Here is a 15,408-nt window from a genome sequence, read left to right as displayed (position 1 = left end):
GAGAGAGAGAGAGAGAGAGAGAGAGAGAGAGAGAGAGAGAGAGAGAGAGAGAGAGAGAACAGACAGACAGACAGACAGAGAGACATGGAGGATTGGTAAAGTCAAGTACAGTAGCTCAGAAAGAGCATGCTCTTCATTAAGTGGTTAGTGCAAACTGCCCAAGTGACAACATTCATTCAAACATTAAACCAAGAGGCAAGGAAACTGGAGAACCTGCCTGCCTGTCACTTGAATGTATTGGAAATGGCCTCCCAAAAAGCTAGAATGGTGACCTCTGGTTCTGTGTCGGCTCTGTAAGATTTTATCTGTTTCTTGGGACTTTCCCAGTTTCTCTTAATTTCTCCTGTTTTTAAGTGTTTAAAAAAAAAAAAAAGCCATTCTAAGAACTAAGTTTAAAAACAAACCAACCAACCTAAGCTAACCTGAGACCTCACCCAGCACCACTGGTAATTACACTCCAGTACTCAGTGGGGTTTTTGCCTGTTTGTCAGACAGAAGCCCAAGTCACTTCCACATTTGATACTGACTTCTGCTCTGACAGAACCACAGGGCTGAGGGCAGACACTGCTGCAAGGGAAGATGAAAGCCATCTCTCTTGTGTACCTAGAGCCTATCTTCAGATTTACAGTTCCAACTATGGAGTCTGTGAAGTGACTTCTCCAGGTTACTTTCACCAATGTTTACTCCCTCATTTTCTCTCAGTCTACTTATTAACTACTTCCCAGCCAACTGTGTTCTACAGTACCAGAGTCTCCCTTTCTGAACGGTGGCTAAGACAGAATAAACCAGCAGAGGGTGAAAGACAGAGAGGGGCAGAAGGTTGCTGGAGATTTCTGGTAAAAGTAAGGCTTTTTCCTTTCAGGCAACAGTATTACAGATAGCAGGAGCTAGAGAAAGTATCCAAGGAGCTGAAGGGATCTGCAACCCTATAGGTGGAACAACATTATGAACTAACCAGTACCCCAGAGCTCTTGACTCTAGCTGCATATGTATCAGAAGATGGCCTAGTCCGCCATCACTGGAAAGAGAGGCCCACTGGACACGCAAACTTTATATGCCCCAGTACAGGGGAACGCCAGTGCCAAAAAGTGGGAATGGGTGGGTAGGAAGGGGGGGGGGTATGGGGGACTTTTGGGATAGCATTGGAAATGTAATTGAGGAAAATACGTAATAAAAAATATATATTAAAAAAAGAAAGAAAGAAAGAAAAAGAAGAAAGAAAACAGGCCTGTACTGACACAGACATTTAACCGCTCACAGTATCCAAACACCACTTGAAGCTAAAACCTTGAAAATGGCTGGAAGCTACCTTCCAAAGAAACACACTAGTGTTTCTTACAGGTTCACACAAATGAACTCTCAGTGACCTCTCCCTCAAGAAAGGTGCTGAGAACTCTCATGCATTCAGACCTTTCAATATTCATCTACTGATGCTACCTAGCAATGTGGATACTTGTCCATCCTTAGAAAGGATGGGAATCTCTGTCTTGGAGAACTTGTGCCAAATACACTAAACAATTTCTGCTATATATCCTCTATATAAGGTGTGTGTGTGTGTGTGTGTGTGTGTGTGTGTGTGTGTGTGTGACTTGTGCCATAATTACACTAAACAATTTCTGATCTATATCTTCTATATAAGGTGTGTGTGTGTGTGTCTTATGCAGAACAAAATAAACACTTGAGCAATGTTGGGCAGTATGTTAGACTGAAATAACAAAATCCCAGGCTTACCTAAATGTAAGCCTTTGCCTCCCCTCCACCAAACATCACACTGTCAATCCCTGCCTTTAATAAAGTGCTTGCGTGGAGAGCAAATGCTAATGTTTCTAAGGTGTTGTTAAATGGAAGAACCCAAGATTCGAGATGAAATGGCAGTATCTAACAATGGACTCCAGGCACAAGGCTCCAGTCTATATCAGCACTTGGGGTAGACAGAGGATCATATGTTAGTGTGGGTTGCACAGTGAGTTAGAAGGTAGTCTGAGCCACATAGCAAGACCCCTGTCTCAACAATATTTAAAACTTGGGAGCTGGAGATACAGCCCAGTGTTTAGAGCATTCACTGTCCTTAAATAGGACCCAAGGTTGTTGGGTCCCAGCAACCACATGGGGAGTCACAACATCCTATAGCCCCAGTTAGAGATCTGATGCCCTCTTCTGGCCACCATGGGCTTCTGCATGCATGTGGCGCACATAAACTCACACAAGCACACACCGTTAACAAAGTCACTTAGCTCCTTGTGACATTTAACAGTGGCCTAATATCCAACTTTACAGGTAACTGAAAAACTAAACTCTTATTATATGACAAATTTGATAGCCATAGAAAATTGTCCCTTGTCACAAAACAGAAGCCATCTAGAAGACACAGCTATCTCCAAGGCATCGTGTTTTCAGCAGCACTTTAACTCTATACTTGGCACTTTCTATTTTAAACTCACTAAAATTCTGACCTCTGAGGTAAGTCAGCTCTGGGGAGGAGGAAAAGGTGTCAGGAGATCTCTCAGGAAGCTGAGCATATGCAAATCCCAGTCAGAAGAGAGGTTTCATGCTACAACGGGAGAAGCAAGCAGACCCCAGCAAGCAGGCAGGGCGACTGCTGCCAAGCAAGGGCCAGCTGCTCCCAGGACGTTCAACAGGAGGCCCATGCTCTGCAGGTGTGTGCACATGGAAACGCCCAGAAACGCCACTCATGTTAGAAGCTGGATTTCTTTACAGTGTCTTGTATTTTCCAGCTTGCTCAGACAAGTTTAAAGGTGTAAAGGCACGGGCGACATCATATGTAGTAGTCAGATGATGTCTGATCCTGTCACTAAAAAAAAAAGCGTTCTGCATTTTCTAATTACAATTTCCATTTAGGTGGCTTGAGATATATGGTCAAATTTCCCCACATACTTACAACAGTGGCTAACGATTCTATCATATGGGGTAAATACAGAGTGTCAAGCTGGGCGTGGTGGCGCACACCTTTAATCCCAGGACTTGGGAGGCAGAGGCATGAGGATTTCTGAGTTCGAGGCCAGCCTGGTCTACAAAGTGAGTTCCAGGACAGGCTACACAGAGAAACCCTGTCTCGAAAAACAAACAAACAAAAAAAAAAAACAAAACAAAAACAAAACAGAGTGTCAGGCAAAGACTAAGTCAGGTTTCCAGGAAAAGGTTTTCCAGAAGGCTTTTAAACTGTTCACAAGATGGCACAGATCGGTAACAACAACAACTGTGTCTTCTAGATCTTTTATTTACTTCTAGAAACCTCAGAGTGATGTGGGGATAGCACAGAGCATTATTACCCATTATCTACACCTTAACTTCTGTTCTCCTTTATGGTCAGTATTTAAGGGACAAACTAAGGAATGGAACACAAATACATCCAAATTACATTTATTCTAAAAACACAGTGTTTCACATCCTAAAAACTCCACGGGAACTTTCTATCAGAGAGCATGACCCAGGAACTAGGCAACACAGAACTGGGCAACACAGAACTTTCAGCAACTTGGGACTTAGCTGCATGAGAGAAGACCCATTTAGAGAAGCTCTTCAAATGAACAACTCCTGGTGCACAGGGATAGATGCCTACCCCTGGACTAAGCCTCCTTCTCTCCCTTCATATTCCTCAGGGCTGCAGGAATATAGAGCAGAGGGTGTACCCTGTGCTCAATGCCGTGTTTCAGGTCGTGAGATAGGCAAGGCCTGAGCCATTCTATCAACTTCGTATCACAGCTTGCTAAGCCTTAGCTGTTGTCCTCAGCCTCTATCCACTCTCCCTCAACTCAGACTGATCCTCCTGATCCTCCGTGCCCCCACAAGGAGCGCTACTTCCCCACTGGGCTCTCCTTCCCTAAAAGCAAGGCTGTTCTCTGTCTTTCAACCTGAAGCACAGAGAGCACCTCCATTGTTTGAGTAACATTCCATGAAATCAAGAAATAAAGTAAAAACAATGACTGACGCTAAAATTAGTGAAGCTACCTTGGCGACAGGTAACCCTGAACACTTGCTACAGGACAGTGGTTTGTTTTGGGGTCCCCAATGGGCTTTCACAAGATAATACTGCTAATATCACCGCACTTCCACCCAGCAGGTAGAGAAGCCCCTTTCTTTAGAAATGAAGGCCCTGTGGCTAAGGAAGTTGCTCAAGGGAAGGGCTGGAATGTTTGCCTCTGACCACTGTTTCTAAATTCTATGGCTGGGGCTGTAATATCAGAACTGCTTTGAGATGACACCAATTGTTTGCTTTCTCCCCAGGAAATAGTTCAGGAATACAACTTTTTTTTTTTTTTTTTTTAGTATAAAACCTGCTGGACAGTGGTGGTGTGCACCTTTAATCCAAGCATTCAGGAGGCAGATCTCTGAAAGTTCAAGGCCAGCCTGGTCTACAGCGTGAGTTCTAGGACTGCCAGAGCTCAGGGCTGGGTGAGTTGGATGAGAAACTCAACAAGCTTGTATGTCTGTGGGGATTCAGTGGGCATTCCTGCATGCTTCAGTCTTGAACTACCACTGTATCTTATGAGAAATTCAGTATGGATTTGGTAGTTCTAAAGCAAAACACAATGAGAATGATGTAGTTGCCCAGGCTGAGTCATTCAGAAAGCGGCGAGATCACATGAGAGCATTCTGAATTATTCACAACCAACCTCTTCACACCTGGCAGCACCAGCACGAGGGTGAAGGTCATAAGCTGCACCCTAGAGACAAAAGTTCGCTGTCAAGGGCGGTTCCCCCACCTGAGCCTCTGGGGCTGCTCTCATTCTGGTCTCACTGAAGAATCAGGTTCAGGGAGGTTAAATCACTTATCCTGTATCACCACCCTACTTAGGGGCAAACAGAGATTCAAACACCCTTCTGATTTTATTTTTCAAAAGAACTGATTGCCCCCAAAACTAAAGAGGTTACCAAGTTAAACACAAATAGGGAAGTAAATGCCCCCCGCCCCCCCCCAAAAAAATACAAACAGAGCTGAACCTATGAAGAAACGCCAGCTCGAATGCCCGGGCCTGCGGCCTTAGAAAAGTTCCAGGTTTGTGGTGCCTACTTCGACCACAGAACCCTCGGGGTCTCCCAGACTATATAGCACACAACACTGGCCCCCATGGGGCTCAGAAGCCAGGGCTGCTACTGTCCTCTGAAAACTGTAAGTGGTAAGTAAGAGAGCAGTTCTCTTCTGGGGGCCACCAGAATGTCCTCAGGGAGCCCCAACAAACTGTTGGCCTCCCCACTGCTGGGATGAAAAGTCAGAAACAAGGAAACAAGCATTGTAAAGACCCCTCTACTCCCCCCTTTTTTGTTTTGTTTGTTTGTTTGTATTTTAAGACAAGGTTTTCTGCATAGCCCAGGCTAGTCTCCAACTCTGGGAAATCCGCCCGCCTCTGCCTGGGATTAAAGGTGTATACAACCACCTCTCAGCATGATCCCTTCTTTGCTAACACAATACTTTCCCAAAACTCGGCCACATTCATTTGTGCCTTGGGGGTACAGAGGTTGGCCCACCTTAGGACAGACCCATCAGGTGTTTGTCCCTGAGTCAACAGGAAGGGAAACCTCAGAGCTGGCTCCGAGGCTGGTTCTCCATCAGGACATACAGCTCTGATGGCAGCTGTCTTCCCATTTCCTATCAGCCTCTGGGCATGCTGCAGGAAAGAGTGAGGGGAGACTTCCTGGATACCTTTCCAGAAGGCTGACCATTCTGTCTCATGGGAAGTCTGCTCTGCCCGCATGCATGGGTGGGCACGGTGAGCCACCTTTGCAGTGCTCCTGAGACACTGGGAGCACCAGGCTGAAGCAACTCTACCTTTGCTCTGGCAGCCAAGGTCAGGCTGAAGCCCCAGCACCACTTGACTGTGGACTGAACTCACCATGAGGGCAAACCTTTTCCTTCACCCAGATCCAACCTTCTCTGCTTCCACCACCAGATCTCTGATCCCAGCTTTCCTCGCAAGCCTGGACAGCTGGTTCCCACTTCCTGTCGCTCACCCAAGTTTTCCAACGATGACATGGCCACCAGGAGTAATTCCTCATTTAAGTCAAATTCCGTAAAACAGGATACAGGATCCTAGCGTCCTCTCCCTGGCCTGAGCCTTCCCTCTCAAAGCTGCTTCTCCCTGAAGAGAGCTCCACTCCAGGTGCACATGTTTGGGGAAATCACCTTAAAGCACACGAGATGTCTGCAGGGGTCACTTCCCTAAGCAAAGTTTTACTGGAATCTCAAGCACTCTTCCTTCACAGGTACTTCCTCTTCCGGGACATCTGTCACATAAGCACGCATGATCTTTCACTCTGTTTTGCATTCACACACAGGTCATAGTTTCCCAAATTGATTAAGTCCATCAGGAAGAACCAGTATGCCATACAATTCTGAAATCAACCACTGTGCCCCATGAAGACCTGTAGGCCCAGGGGGGTGAAGATGCACTCAGAAAAATCTGTTCATACACACCGCTCTTCACAAGTCAAGGCCGTGGAGACCAAAATCCACAAAAAGGGGGAGGGGTGCCTCTGTAAATACAAATTGGCAAAGCTACGAAAGTCTTAACATAAAACCCTGTGATCCTTCAGTGCCGGCACACAAATCTCAAAGCAACTCCTATAAATTACCATTCCCTGTCATTTCCTACAGCTCACAACTTACATTCCCACTCTCTCGACAGTAGGTCAATTAAGGACCACAGAAACACGTATTTCACAGCTACCCACAGAAGGTAAACAAAAGGAGCTATAAGGGATGCTAATGCCCGAGCAATTGCTGGAAACCAAGTCACAGTGTATTCTTCAAACAGAGAACGAGGGGGAGGGGAGAGGAGAGTGACAAAGAATCTTTTTCTAACCAGTGGACCTAGGCTCAGTCAACTAACACTAAGTCACTACAGCTCTAGACCTAGCACAATTCTCAGGACAGTGATTAAAGAACTCCTGAGTGAATGAACCAATTGGTTGGGGGAAACTCTGAGGCAACCTGCAAAGGATAATTCTGTAGACAAGTTACCCATGTTGCATTTCTGCATCCGCTTACCTGATGCACAGGCACTTTCTGTGGGGTGTTCTGGGGTGACGGGTGGAGTTGTGCCCAAGGCTGGGGATGGGCATGTGGGGGTGAAGACTGGTGCAGGCCCGGGTGGGGCGGTAGTGGAGGACAGGTTGGCAACTGCTGGAAAGATGGCTGCTGACCAGGGTGCTGTTGGCCAGGTATCAGTCGTTCCTGGATTGCTTGTGGATCCGCAAGGCCGACACCAGGGCAACCATTTGGTCTCATGTGTCCGGTCAGCTCCCTGGGTGCCGAGGACATGCCCATGAATGAACGAGGCTGCTGCATGTTTCTGGGGCCCATATTCCTCTGTCCGATTCCCATGGCACCAGGGGGCTGGTGAGATGGCTGAGGGTGGGGCATATTTGGATAACTGCCAACTTCCATGGGCATCCCGGCACTTCCGGGCCTGACCTGCGGAGGGGGCGTGCCTGCTGGGTTACTCATTGCTTTCATGGGTGACATGGGAGGTGGAGAGGCGTAAGTTCCCTGAGGCTGTGAAGGGTGCATAGTTTGTGTGTTCATTTGGTTCAGTGAGCCACTGGAGTGGATAGGCTGCTGGTGCACGAGTCCCTGACCACTGTTTGACGGGAATCCCACAGCATTGGGGTATCTTGGTACCGACTGATTCATTGGAGTACTGTTTGTAAGGCCTAAATTTTGATTCATCCCTGTACTGTTAACTAATCCCTGATTTAGGTTACTGTAAGGATATCGAGAATACTGCCCTGAGTTGTTTACAGTAGGGGAGGGGACTGTCTGGTTCCGAGAACTAAAGTTAAGGGTTTGTGGCCTGACAGTCCCTTGTTGAGGAGGGTTGGGGGAGAATCTGGGACTGTGGGCAACGGATTCTCCGTGGAGAGCAGCGGGGTGATGGTGGAACTGCTGCTGCACTGGGTGGCGCAGGGAAGGGGCCATGCTGGGGCTCTGCTGGGGCATGTGCGACAGGTGGCCGGGTCCTGAGGTGGCAATGAAAGGGCTTCCCTGACTGAGGCCCTCTTGGCCTTGGGAAAACTGGCCCATCCTCTGCTGTGGCTGGCCGTGCTGCTGCATGGAGAAATCCCCACGTGCCAGATAGCTGCCCATCTGCTGCATGTGCTGGGGGTGGCCCTGTGCCGGGGGCCCCGAAGGAGCCGGCTGCGGCTGCTGTTGCTGGTAGGGGGCTCGTATCTGGTCTGGTACCTGAACGGCCCGGGGGCCCCACATGGAGCCGCCATCCACAAAAGATTGCCCGTGCCTTTCGTTCTGGATGCTGGGATAGACTCCCATCTGACCGCCACCACCGCCTCCGTGGGGCACCTGGGGGACGGGAGGGGTGTGATACTGTGAGTGCGGAGACGCCAATCCGTTCCCGGGGGCGCTGCCCATCATTCGGTTAGGCTGATCCATCAGATGCATCTTTTGTTCATACTGATTATAGTGATCAAAATGGGTCAACTTGGTTTGATTCTGATTAGGGGAAGGATGGTGGAGGGATGGCTGTAAGGAGGGAAAACCTTGGTCTATGGGCATCTGCTGACCCATGGGGTTCACTGGGTTTTCAGGGTAGCCACATTCCCCGAGGCCTTCGAGGCCTTCGCTGAACAGACTCCCATCCTCGCCAAAAAGACTCATCATCCCTGGGTCCGCCATCGTCTTCTAACACACGGCTCCTCCGAACACAGCCTGGGAGCTTGTCTGTGCTTCACTTCTCTGGGGTGCTTGTCCTCAAAACCTATAATCCTTAGCTAATCTTCTTCATGTCATTCTAGATTTCCTTAATTCTCTTGGACCCTGCAGTGTCAGGCGGGCGGGCGAAGTCTGGATATAGGTCCTGGAAAGGAGTGGGAGGTGGGAAGAGAGAAAAAAGGAAACAAAGAATTAGGAACAAATGATAAAAGCTGCCGGTATTTTACACATTTGAATTTAGTTCCCATCAACAATGCCAACCCAGGCCCCTTGCTGAGCTGTATTTTACAAACCTAGCTCACTTTAAGGGAAACTCATTAGCTTCTACCAGAAGCACTCTGATCGGTTTCGTGGAAAGGCAGCACAGCACTAACCTAACCTTAAATTAATCCATTCACTACACTTCCTCACATTCCGTTCTTGGATGGAACAGAACAAAAGGACACAACGTGAAGCAGCAGCAGCTGCCACAGCAGGCTAGCAGATGTATGAACATAGCCAGCAGCCCATCTGCTGGGCTAAAGCTCTGGTCCCCAACAGCAGCCCTTAACCTCACTCCCCTGAGCCGTAATCAGATGAGCCATGAGCGTGGCACCAAGGACTGGGAAAAGCCCAACTTAGTTAAATTGACTGGAGGATTATACAAATACCAAAATCAGTCATTTTGTACAAATTAGATATTTACAGCCCACATACAACTCTGTAACGGCAACAGAAGCATATAACAAGAAAGCGCCCGTAATGAGGTTGAAAAGCGAGCTCGAAAACAGCACAATAAATTCATAATTTCATTATGCTTAATAGCAGGAATAGACAAGATTCAGAAAGAGACCACAAGTGAGGCTTTCATTCTCAGTGAGGACCGATTTCACTCATGGCTCTGGGCCCATCACGTTCCAGAATTGTGGGGTGGATGGTAGCAGGGTCAAGACACAGGCTCCATTTTACCCCACCACTGGCTGTGGTGAGGGCTAAGTGACTACTCAAGGACTAGCTGTACACGACTGACTATTCCTGTTGGTAGAGACAGAGACCTCTTCAGAAACTAGCCAAAAATTGGATGGTACTTTAACAGAAAAAAAGTTAAAAATATCCACCAGACCTTTTAAAAACTGTATAGGACAAAGCAGGACACAGCAGGAGGGAGTGGGGCTAGCTGGCACATCCCTTCACCTCCTATGCTAACCGAATAGCATCCCAGCTTTCTGCCTTAGCTAAAAACTCTGATAGATCTGGGGTCAGATTAAAATAACCAATTTGATTTGAAGACTGCTTCAACAACCAAAACAGAAAAGTGGTTTTGTTCAATGCTTACTGAATCAACAACCTAATCAAGAATGAATTCGCATAAGAAAAATGCCTGGACCCTGAGACACCTCTGGACTGTCACCAGCTGATCTCCTCTCGCAGCACATTAAGCACTGGGTGGCACTGACCCACTTGCGACACAGAAGCACACGATGGAGAATTTCCAGAGATGCTCTTAACAGACTCAGTCATGAATTCTACTGCGGATTGCCACAAGAATATGCATATAGCCAACTCTGTAAGGAGTCACCCATGAGACAGATAACCCTCTCTTCTACCTGCCCTATCCTAACGTATTCGGAACACGGAGGAGACTTTGTTTATGGAAATGTAAACAACATTCCTGCTCACTGTCAGCACTGCAGACAAGACACCTGAGAGGGTCTGTAGCTTTCAGGTGACAGCTGTCAGCCAACGTCAAAGGTCTCCTCACTCTGCCACTACCTGCCATATATTTTCTGATCTACCTTCTCCAAATACAGAGGTCAGACAGGAAAGAATCAAGTACATAGGAAAGCCGTTTCTCTAAAAATATGCTGGGTTTTTTTCCCCCCAGAACAAATAAAAGTCCAGAGCAAGGAGTAGAAATTCCAGTGCCAAGTGCAACAAATATTGATAAACTGAATTTGTGCCTAACCTAAAAAAGCTTAAAAAGTCAGTCTTCATTTGCTCAAGGCTCACTCTTACCTTCCAAGGAAATAAACGTTACAATGTAATTGATAACAGCTTAAGCCAGCCATGCAGCCGGCCTACCACAACAGCTCAAGGAAGGTAATATCACTTAAACGTTCTGGAAGACCTTCCTTCATTTCCCAACAGCTTCGTCTGCTGGGGCACACCAAGTGTGTGGGGGTTTGGGGCAAGAACGACACTGCCTGGGTAGATCCTGCCCACCTCTGCCCTGGGGGAAAGAGCGCAGAGGGCCCTGGTACCCTCTCCTGTAGGAAGGACCAGGAAGCCCGAAGCCCGGAGCCCTGCAGAGCCTACTTGAAGCAGCAGCAGTGGAGTTGACGCTTGCTTTTTATCAGCTAAGGACCCAGCAGAAGGGGAAAAGAAGTTGTGCGGGCACAAGAAGAGACAAACCAGGCTCGCTGAGAGTAATTATACCAGACGCTTGGCTTTGTTCCCCTCCTTCCGGTTCCCTACTCATTCCCATTAAGAATCCACTCCCGGAGGCATGAAAAATGCCAGCATTGTAAGCATCAAGGGAGCATGTGACCCACTGCAGCTGTGACCACCTCAGGTGTGGCCCAGGCAGGACTTAAAAACCTGTGGATCGAAGTCTACCATCAGTGACTGCTAGCTCTCCGGCCACCAAGGCCACCTTGAATCTTTTCTGACACCTCAGACCAACTGGCAACTGTGCCAGGAATCCATCTGGTAACCATGGTTCATACTTTCTATCTGACCTAACCTAATTAATTGATTTTGGTCAAATTTTTTTATTAAGACCACATGAATGACCACTTTCCCAAATTGCAGCTGCAACATGATTCTCAGTTTTTATAACATGTTTAAAATAAAGCTCCACTTTGAAGGCTGCACCCTTCTCTACACTGAATGTCACCTGTGCCTATATCACTGTCGAGAAGGCCACACCTAAGAGTAACAATCAGAAAAAAAATGCTTCACTTCCTAGTAGTTATGCATTAAATGCACCCTCGAGAGAGAAACATTTTAATAACTGAGGTATAACTCAAAGAGAGTTCACAAGATGCACTCGTGCTGAGGTGACAGGGAGGCACAGGACTGCGACCGAAGGGGACCATCAGAATGGGCAGAAGCTCAATGCCACTTGCAAGCAGTTCAGAGCTGGCAAGCACTTTTGGGCCTCTGGCCCATGCTCCTCTTCACAGATGAAAAAAGCCCTCGTATAGGTTAATGAGACCTAGATTAAGGTTTGAATGTCAAACAGTTCCCTGAATGGACAGGGAACTGTAGGGATGAGCAGGGATGAAGGAGGGCAGAGGCCAAAGGCTCACATCAGCTCCACCTTGGTCAGAGACCAGGCCATGAAGCACAGCTTCTTCACCAAACAGAAGCACATTCCTCTCAAGGAACTCCATCAGAGTACATGGTTAGGAACAAGCAGGTAAGAGGACCAAGTGGGAACTGCTGGTAATTTCCCTGGGAATCAACAGGCAGGTCTAAACAAGTAAACAGCACAAAGAACCAGCAGTGAGCTGAGAAGGTAGCTCCTAGCCCTGGCCCAACCCGGACAAAACCCTGGGTTCCATCCCTAGTGCCACAAGATTTCTAAATCTTTTTTAAATTAAAGAAATCAAAATCAGCACTAAGAGCAACAAATACACACGAAGGCAATAGGAGTTAGAAATCCTTGAGCTGTAAATGATGTCATTTTAAGTTAGTTTGTATTCGACAGTGTCACACCGATGTTCTACTTAATGCAGATTCTAGAAACACAACGGCCTTTGTGGCCCTGAGCTTTAATGCAGTACCACAGTGCAGAGGTTTTACTCACAGGCACAGATCAGAAACCTATCCAGGACGAATTCAAAACACCTTTCGGAAGCAAATATTTCCTCTAGTTCAACCCCGTGGACAGCAGAGCTCTTCCCTGAACGTCCAGCACACTTTGGTAAGTATGAAGTTGTAAGGTGTTTGCCGGAGAGATACTGAGGATTTCTGGGCTCCCTGCTAGCTCCACTGTAGGTGGCTTCCTCAAATTCTCCCCTTTACCTCCAAAGGTCCTGAAAAGAACTGGCAGAGACTCTGCATGGAGGAAAGTATACATCAGTTTCCCAAGGCATGTCCTGCCGCTGGAACACAGTGTATTACCACCCTCCCCACAACCCAGAAAGAGGCCACTCTGTCACCAAGGAGACAGTACTATCAAGACAAGAAAGGAATCCACATGGTGATAAGTGAACACACAGAAGATAAAGGGTTCGCTGCTGAGCCTGAATTCAAACTGAAAGTACTAAACAGAGCCCATGGGCAGCCATCTCCCCACTGGCAACACAGCCTCCAACAGCCAACTTGGAAAGAGGCAAGTCCAGTGGGGCCAAGGCTTGCCTTTGGGCAAGGCATCTCTCCAGATGACAAACATTCAGATAAAGAAATCAGGAAGAGCCTCCAAATCACAACATCAGAACCTCAGTTCATCACCAGGCAGCTTCAAATCTGCCTCCTGGACTAAGCGGGGCCCTTCCGGAACTCTCTGGCCAAGATCACATTTTCCTCCACGTTAATGTCCTAATGTCCCTGGGCACTGTGGGTCACGTTACAGTTGTGCTCCCTAAGCCAGCCATGTGTTGCCTTTTAAAATCATTAAAAATAAAGGAATTTTAAAATGCAGTTCTGACTCTTAAAAACCACATGAATTCAAGTGTTCAAGGGCTACTCATCAGACAGGGCAAAGATGCAACACCTGTGACAGTGCAGAAAACCCACCGACAAAAAACGCTACCCACTGCTTCCTGAAGGTCCCGTTCGGAGAAAGACCATTTTAAATACTGACAATCTTGGTCACGAAAGTTTGTATTGATTCAAAGGCCAATACCATCCCCTGTGCTATACTATGTGGTATGTTTCTATATGTTCATTTTAACTACACTTTCAACCTATCACATCTCTCCTTTCTCAATCTCCTAACACAGATTTCCATTTTGGTCATTTTAGGAATAATTCTGAATTGTACAGAAAATTATTTAGAATTGTGGCGTTCCTTCTGATGGCGTGGATTAGTCCAAATAATGTATTAAAAATAAACCTAGGAGCTAGAAGTGGTGTGGCTCACACCTTTAATCCCAGCATTCATGAGGCAGAGGCAGGTGGAGTTCACTGTGAGTTTAAGGTCAGCCTGGTCTACTTATCCAATCCCAATCCAGTGCTACTGAGTGACAGCCTGTCTTAAAAACACCACCAAAGAAGTAAAAAAAAAAAAGGAATAAATAAACAAACAAGGAATGAATGAATGAAGTGGTAAATGAGGGACTGGTCATGCAACTTCACATGGAGGGCATGCTTGGTAAATGTATGACCTTGGATTTGATCTCCAGAACCATAAAGTGAGTTTTAAACCTTAACAAAGATTGCAGGGACGACATGTATTTTTTTTTTCACCAGATAATAACCACTCTTGATGATGTAAGACATCCGACACCCTGCATATCCAACACTCAACCAAACAGATGTGGCCCTGTCCCCAGGCAGCCAGCTGCTCTGGTAAATCCCCTGGAGGATCCTGAACTTGCTCAGCTTGCTGGGCCGTCTCAGGTCTGTCTAGACCTGGACCACCTCACCATCCTCTTGTCCCCGCAGGAGCACATCCTCCTCCTGCTGCTCCTTCTCCCTCAGCTGGACTCTGCCACAGTCCTGAGAACGGCCAAGCCTCTGTAGACTACTGACTCAATGAGTCATTGCTTGCTTCGTGTGAAAGAAAGCCTTAAAGCCAAGGGTCACAGAGCACCGTGCATTCTGCTGTACGCTGTTTCCCTCACTCTTCCTAGAGATTAGAGGCCTGCCCTTTGAATTGGGGTCTGGGGACAGGACAACCAGACCTCAGCCACTTTGCAAAATACAGTCTCAGAGCATCCCTCAGCCCCACCCCCACCCTCGACCCTGCACGTGGAATCTGCATATGAATGTTGGGACACTCGCTCTCAGTCTAGGAGTTTTTCCTCCGTGGCAGGTTGGAGGACCACTCGAAGTGAGAACAAACAATAACAAGTGACACTTGTTCCAGGAAACCAACCAAGCAATACAATGGTAAAGCTTTTAAAGGAAAAGAAGGTTCTGGTATCTGCAACTGACCAACAACGACGACTTCATCCAAAAAGTTTCACCAGTTCTTAGTGGCAGACTTGAATATTTAATAGGTTCTAAGCAGTGGACATCTAAGGGTGGCTTACAATATGTCCATCTGCTTACTGATCGTTTTGTTAAGGCAAAAGATTTCAGTTAACAATAGTCTGGTGCCATGTTACATAACGTACTGTTTCACGGGTTTCTTGCAGAAACCTTTCAGTTATTTCTACATAACCTTGAGATGGCTGGATATTCTAAACTGCCTTTCAGATGAAATCCTCCCAACCCCCCATTACTGAGAACTAGTAATTGCTGTAAAGGTAACAATCAAATAGCACTGACCTAACAACTTAAGACGCTTAAGGCCCTGGGCATTTTTTCTAAATGATCAAATCTGCTCCATCCCCAAGTTGTGCCACTCTGGTACAAAAACAGAAATTATAACCTTTAGAGAAAGGCCTTCACACTCAGCAGCTCAGCTTTAATGTTCACTCCCTGAAGCCATCTCCTTGAAGCCAGAGCATGAGCTGGCAGGCAGCACCCTGGCCTTAGCCCAGAGGCCGCACATCTCCTACCATACCAATGAAACAAATCCAGCATGGTCGCCTTGCTGCATGCAACTTCGCGTGGCCCCACAGAAGCCT

At 47.1% G+C, this 15,408-nt stretch overlaps 1 protein-coding gene across 4 annotated transcripts in view; it reads right to left on the bottom strand.

The window, feature by feature from the left end:
* The window catches only part of Chd7 (chromodomain helicase DNA binding protein 7), a 176,754-nt gene that overhangs the window by 108,673 nt on the left and 52,673 nt on the right, over positions 1-15,408 (bottom strand). For all 4 annotated transcript variants that reach the window (XM_029475873.1, XM_021160001.2, XM_029475875.1 and 1 more), the window contains exon 2: positions 7,007-8,831. In XM_029475873.1, coding sequence (XP_029331733.1) covers positions 7,007-8,650 — 1,644 coding nt within the window. In that variant the 5' untranslated portion in view covers positions 8,651-8,831. The remainder of the gene's footprint in view (positions 1-7,006; positions 8,832-15,408) is intronic.

The sequence above is a fragment of the Mus caroli genome, chromosome 4 (genome assembly GCF_900094665.2).
Source record: "Mus caroli chromosome 4, CAROLI_EIJ_v1.1, whole genome shotgun sequence".
NCBI lineage: Eukaryota > Metazoa > Chordata > Mammalia > Rodentia > Muridae > Mus > Mus caroli.
The sequence above is the reverse complement of the archived record's forward strand: the minus strand, read 5'-3'. Positions and strand labels throughout refer to the sequence as shown.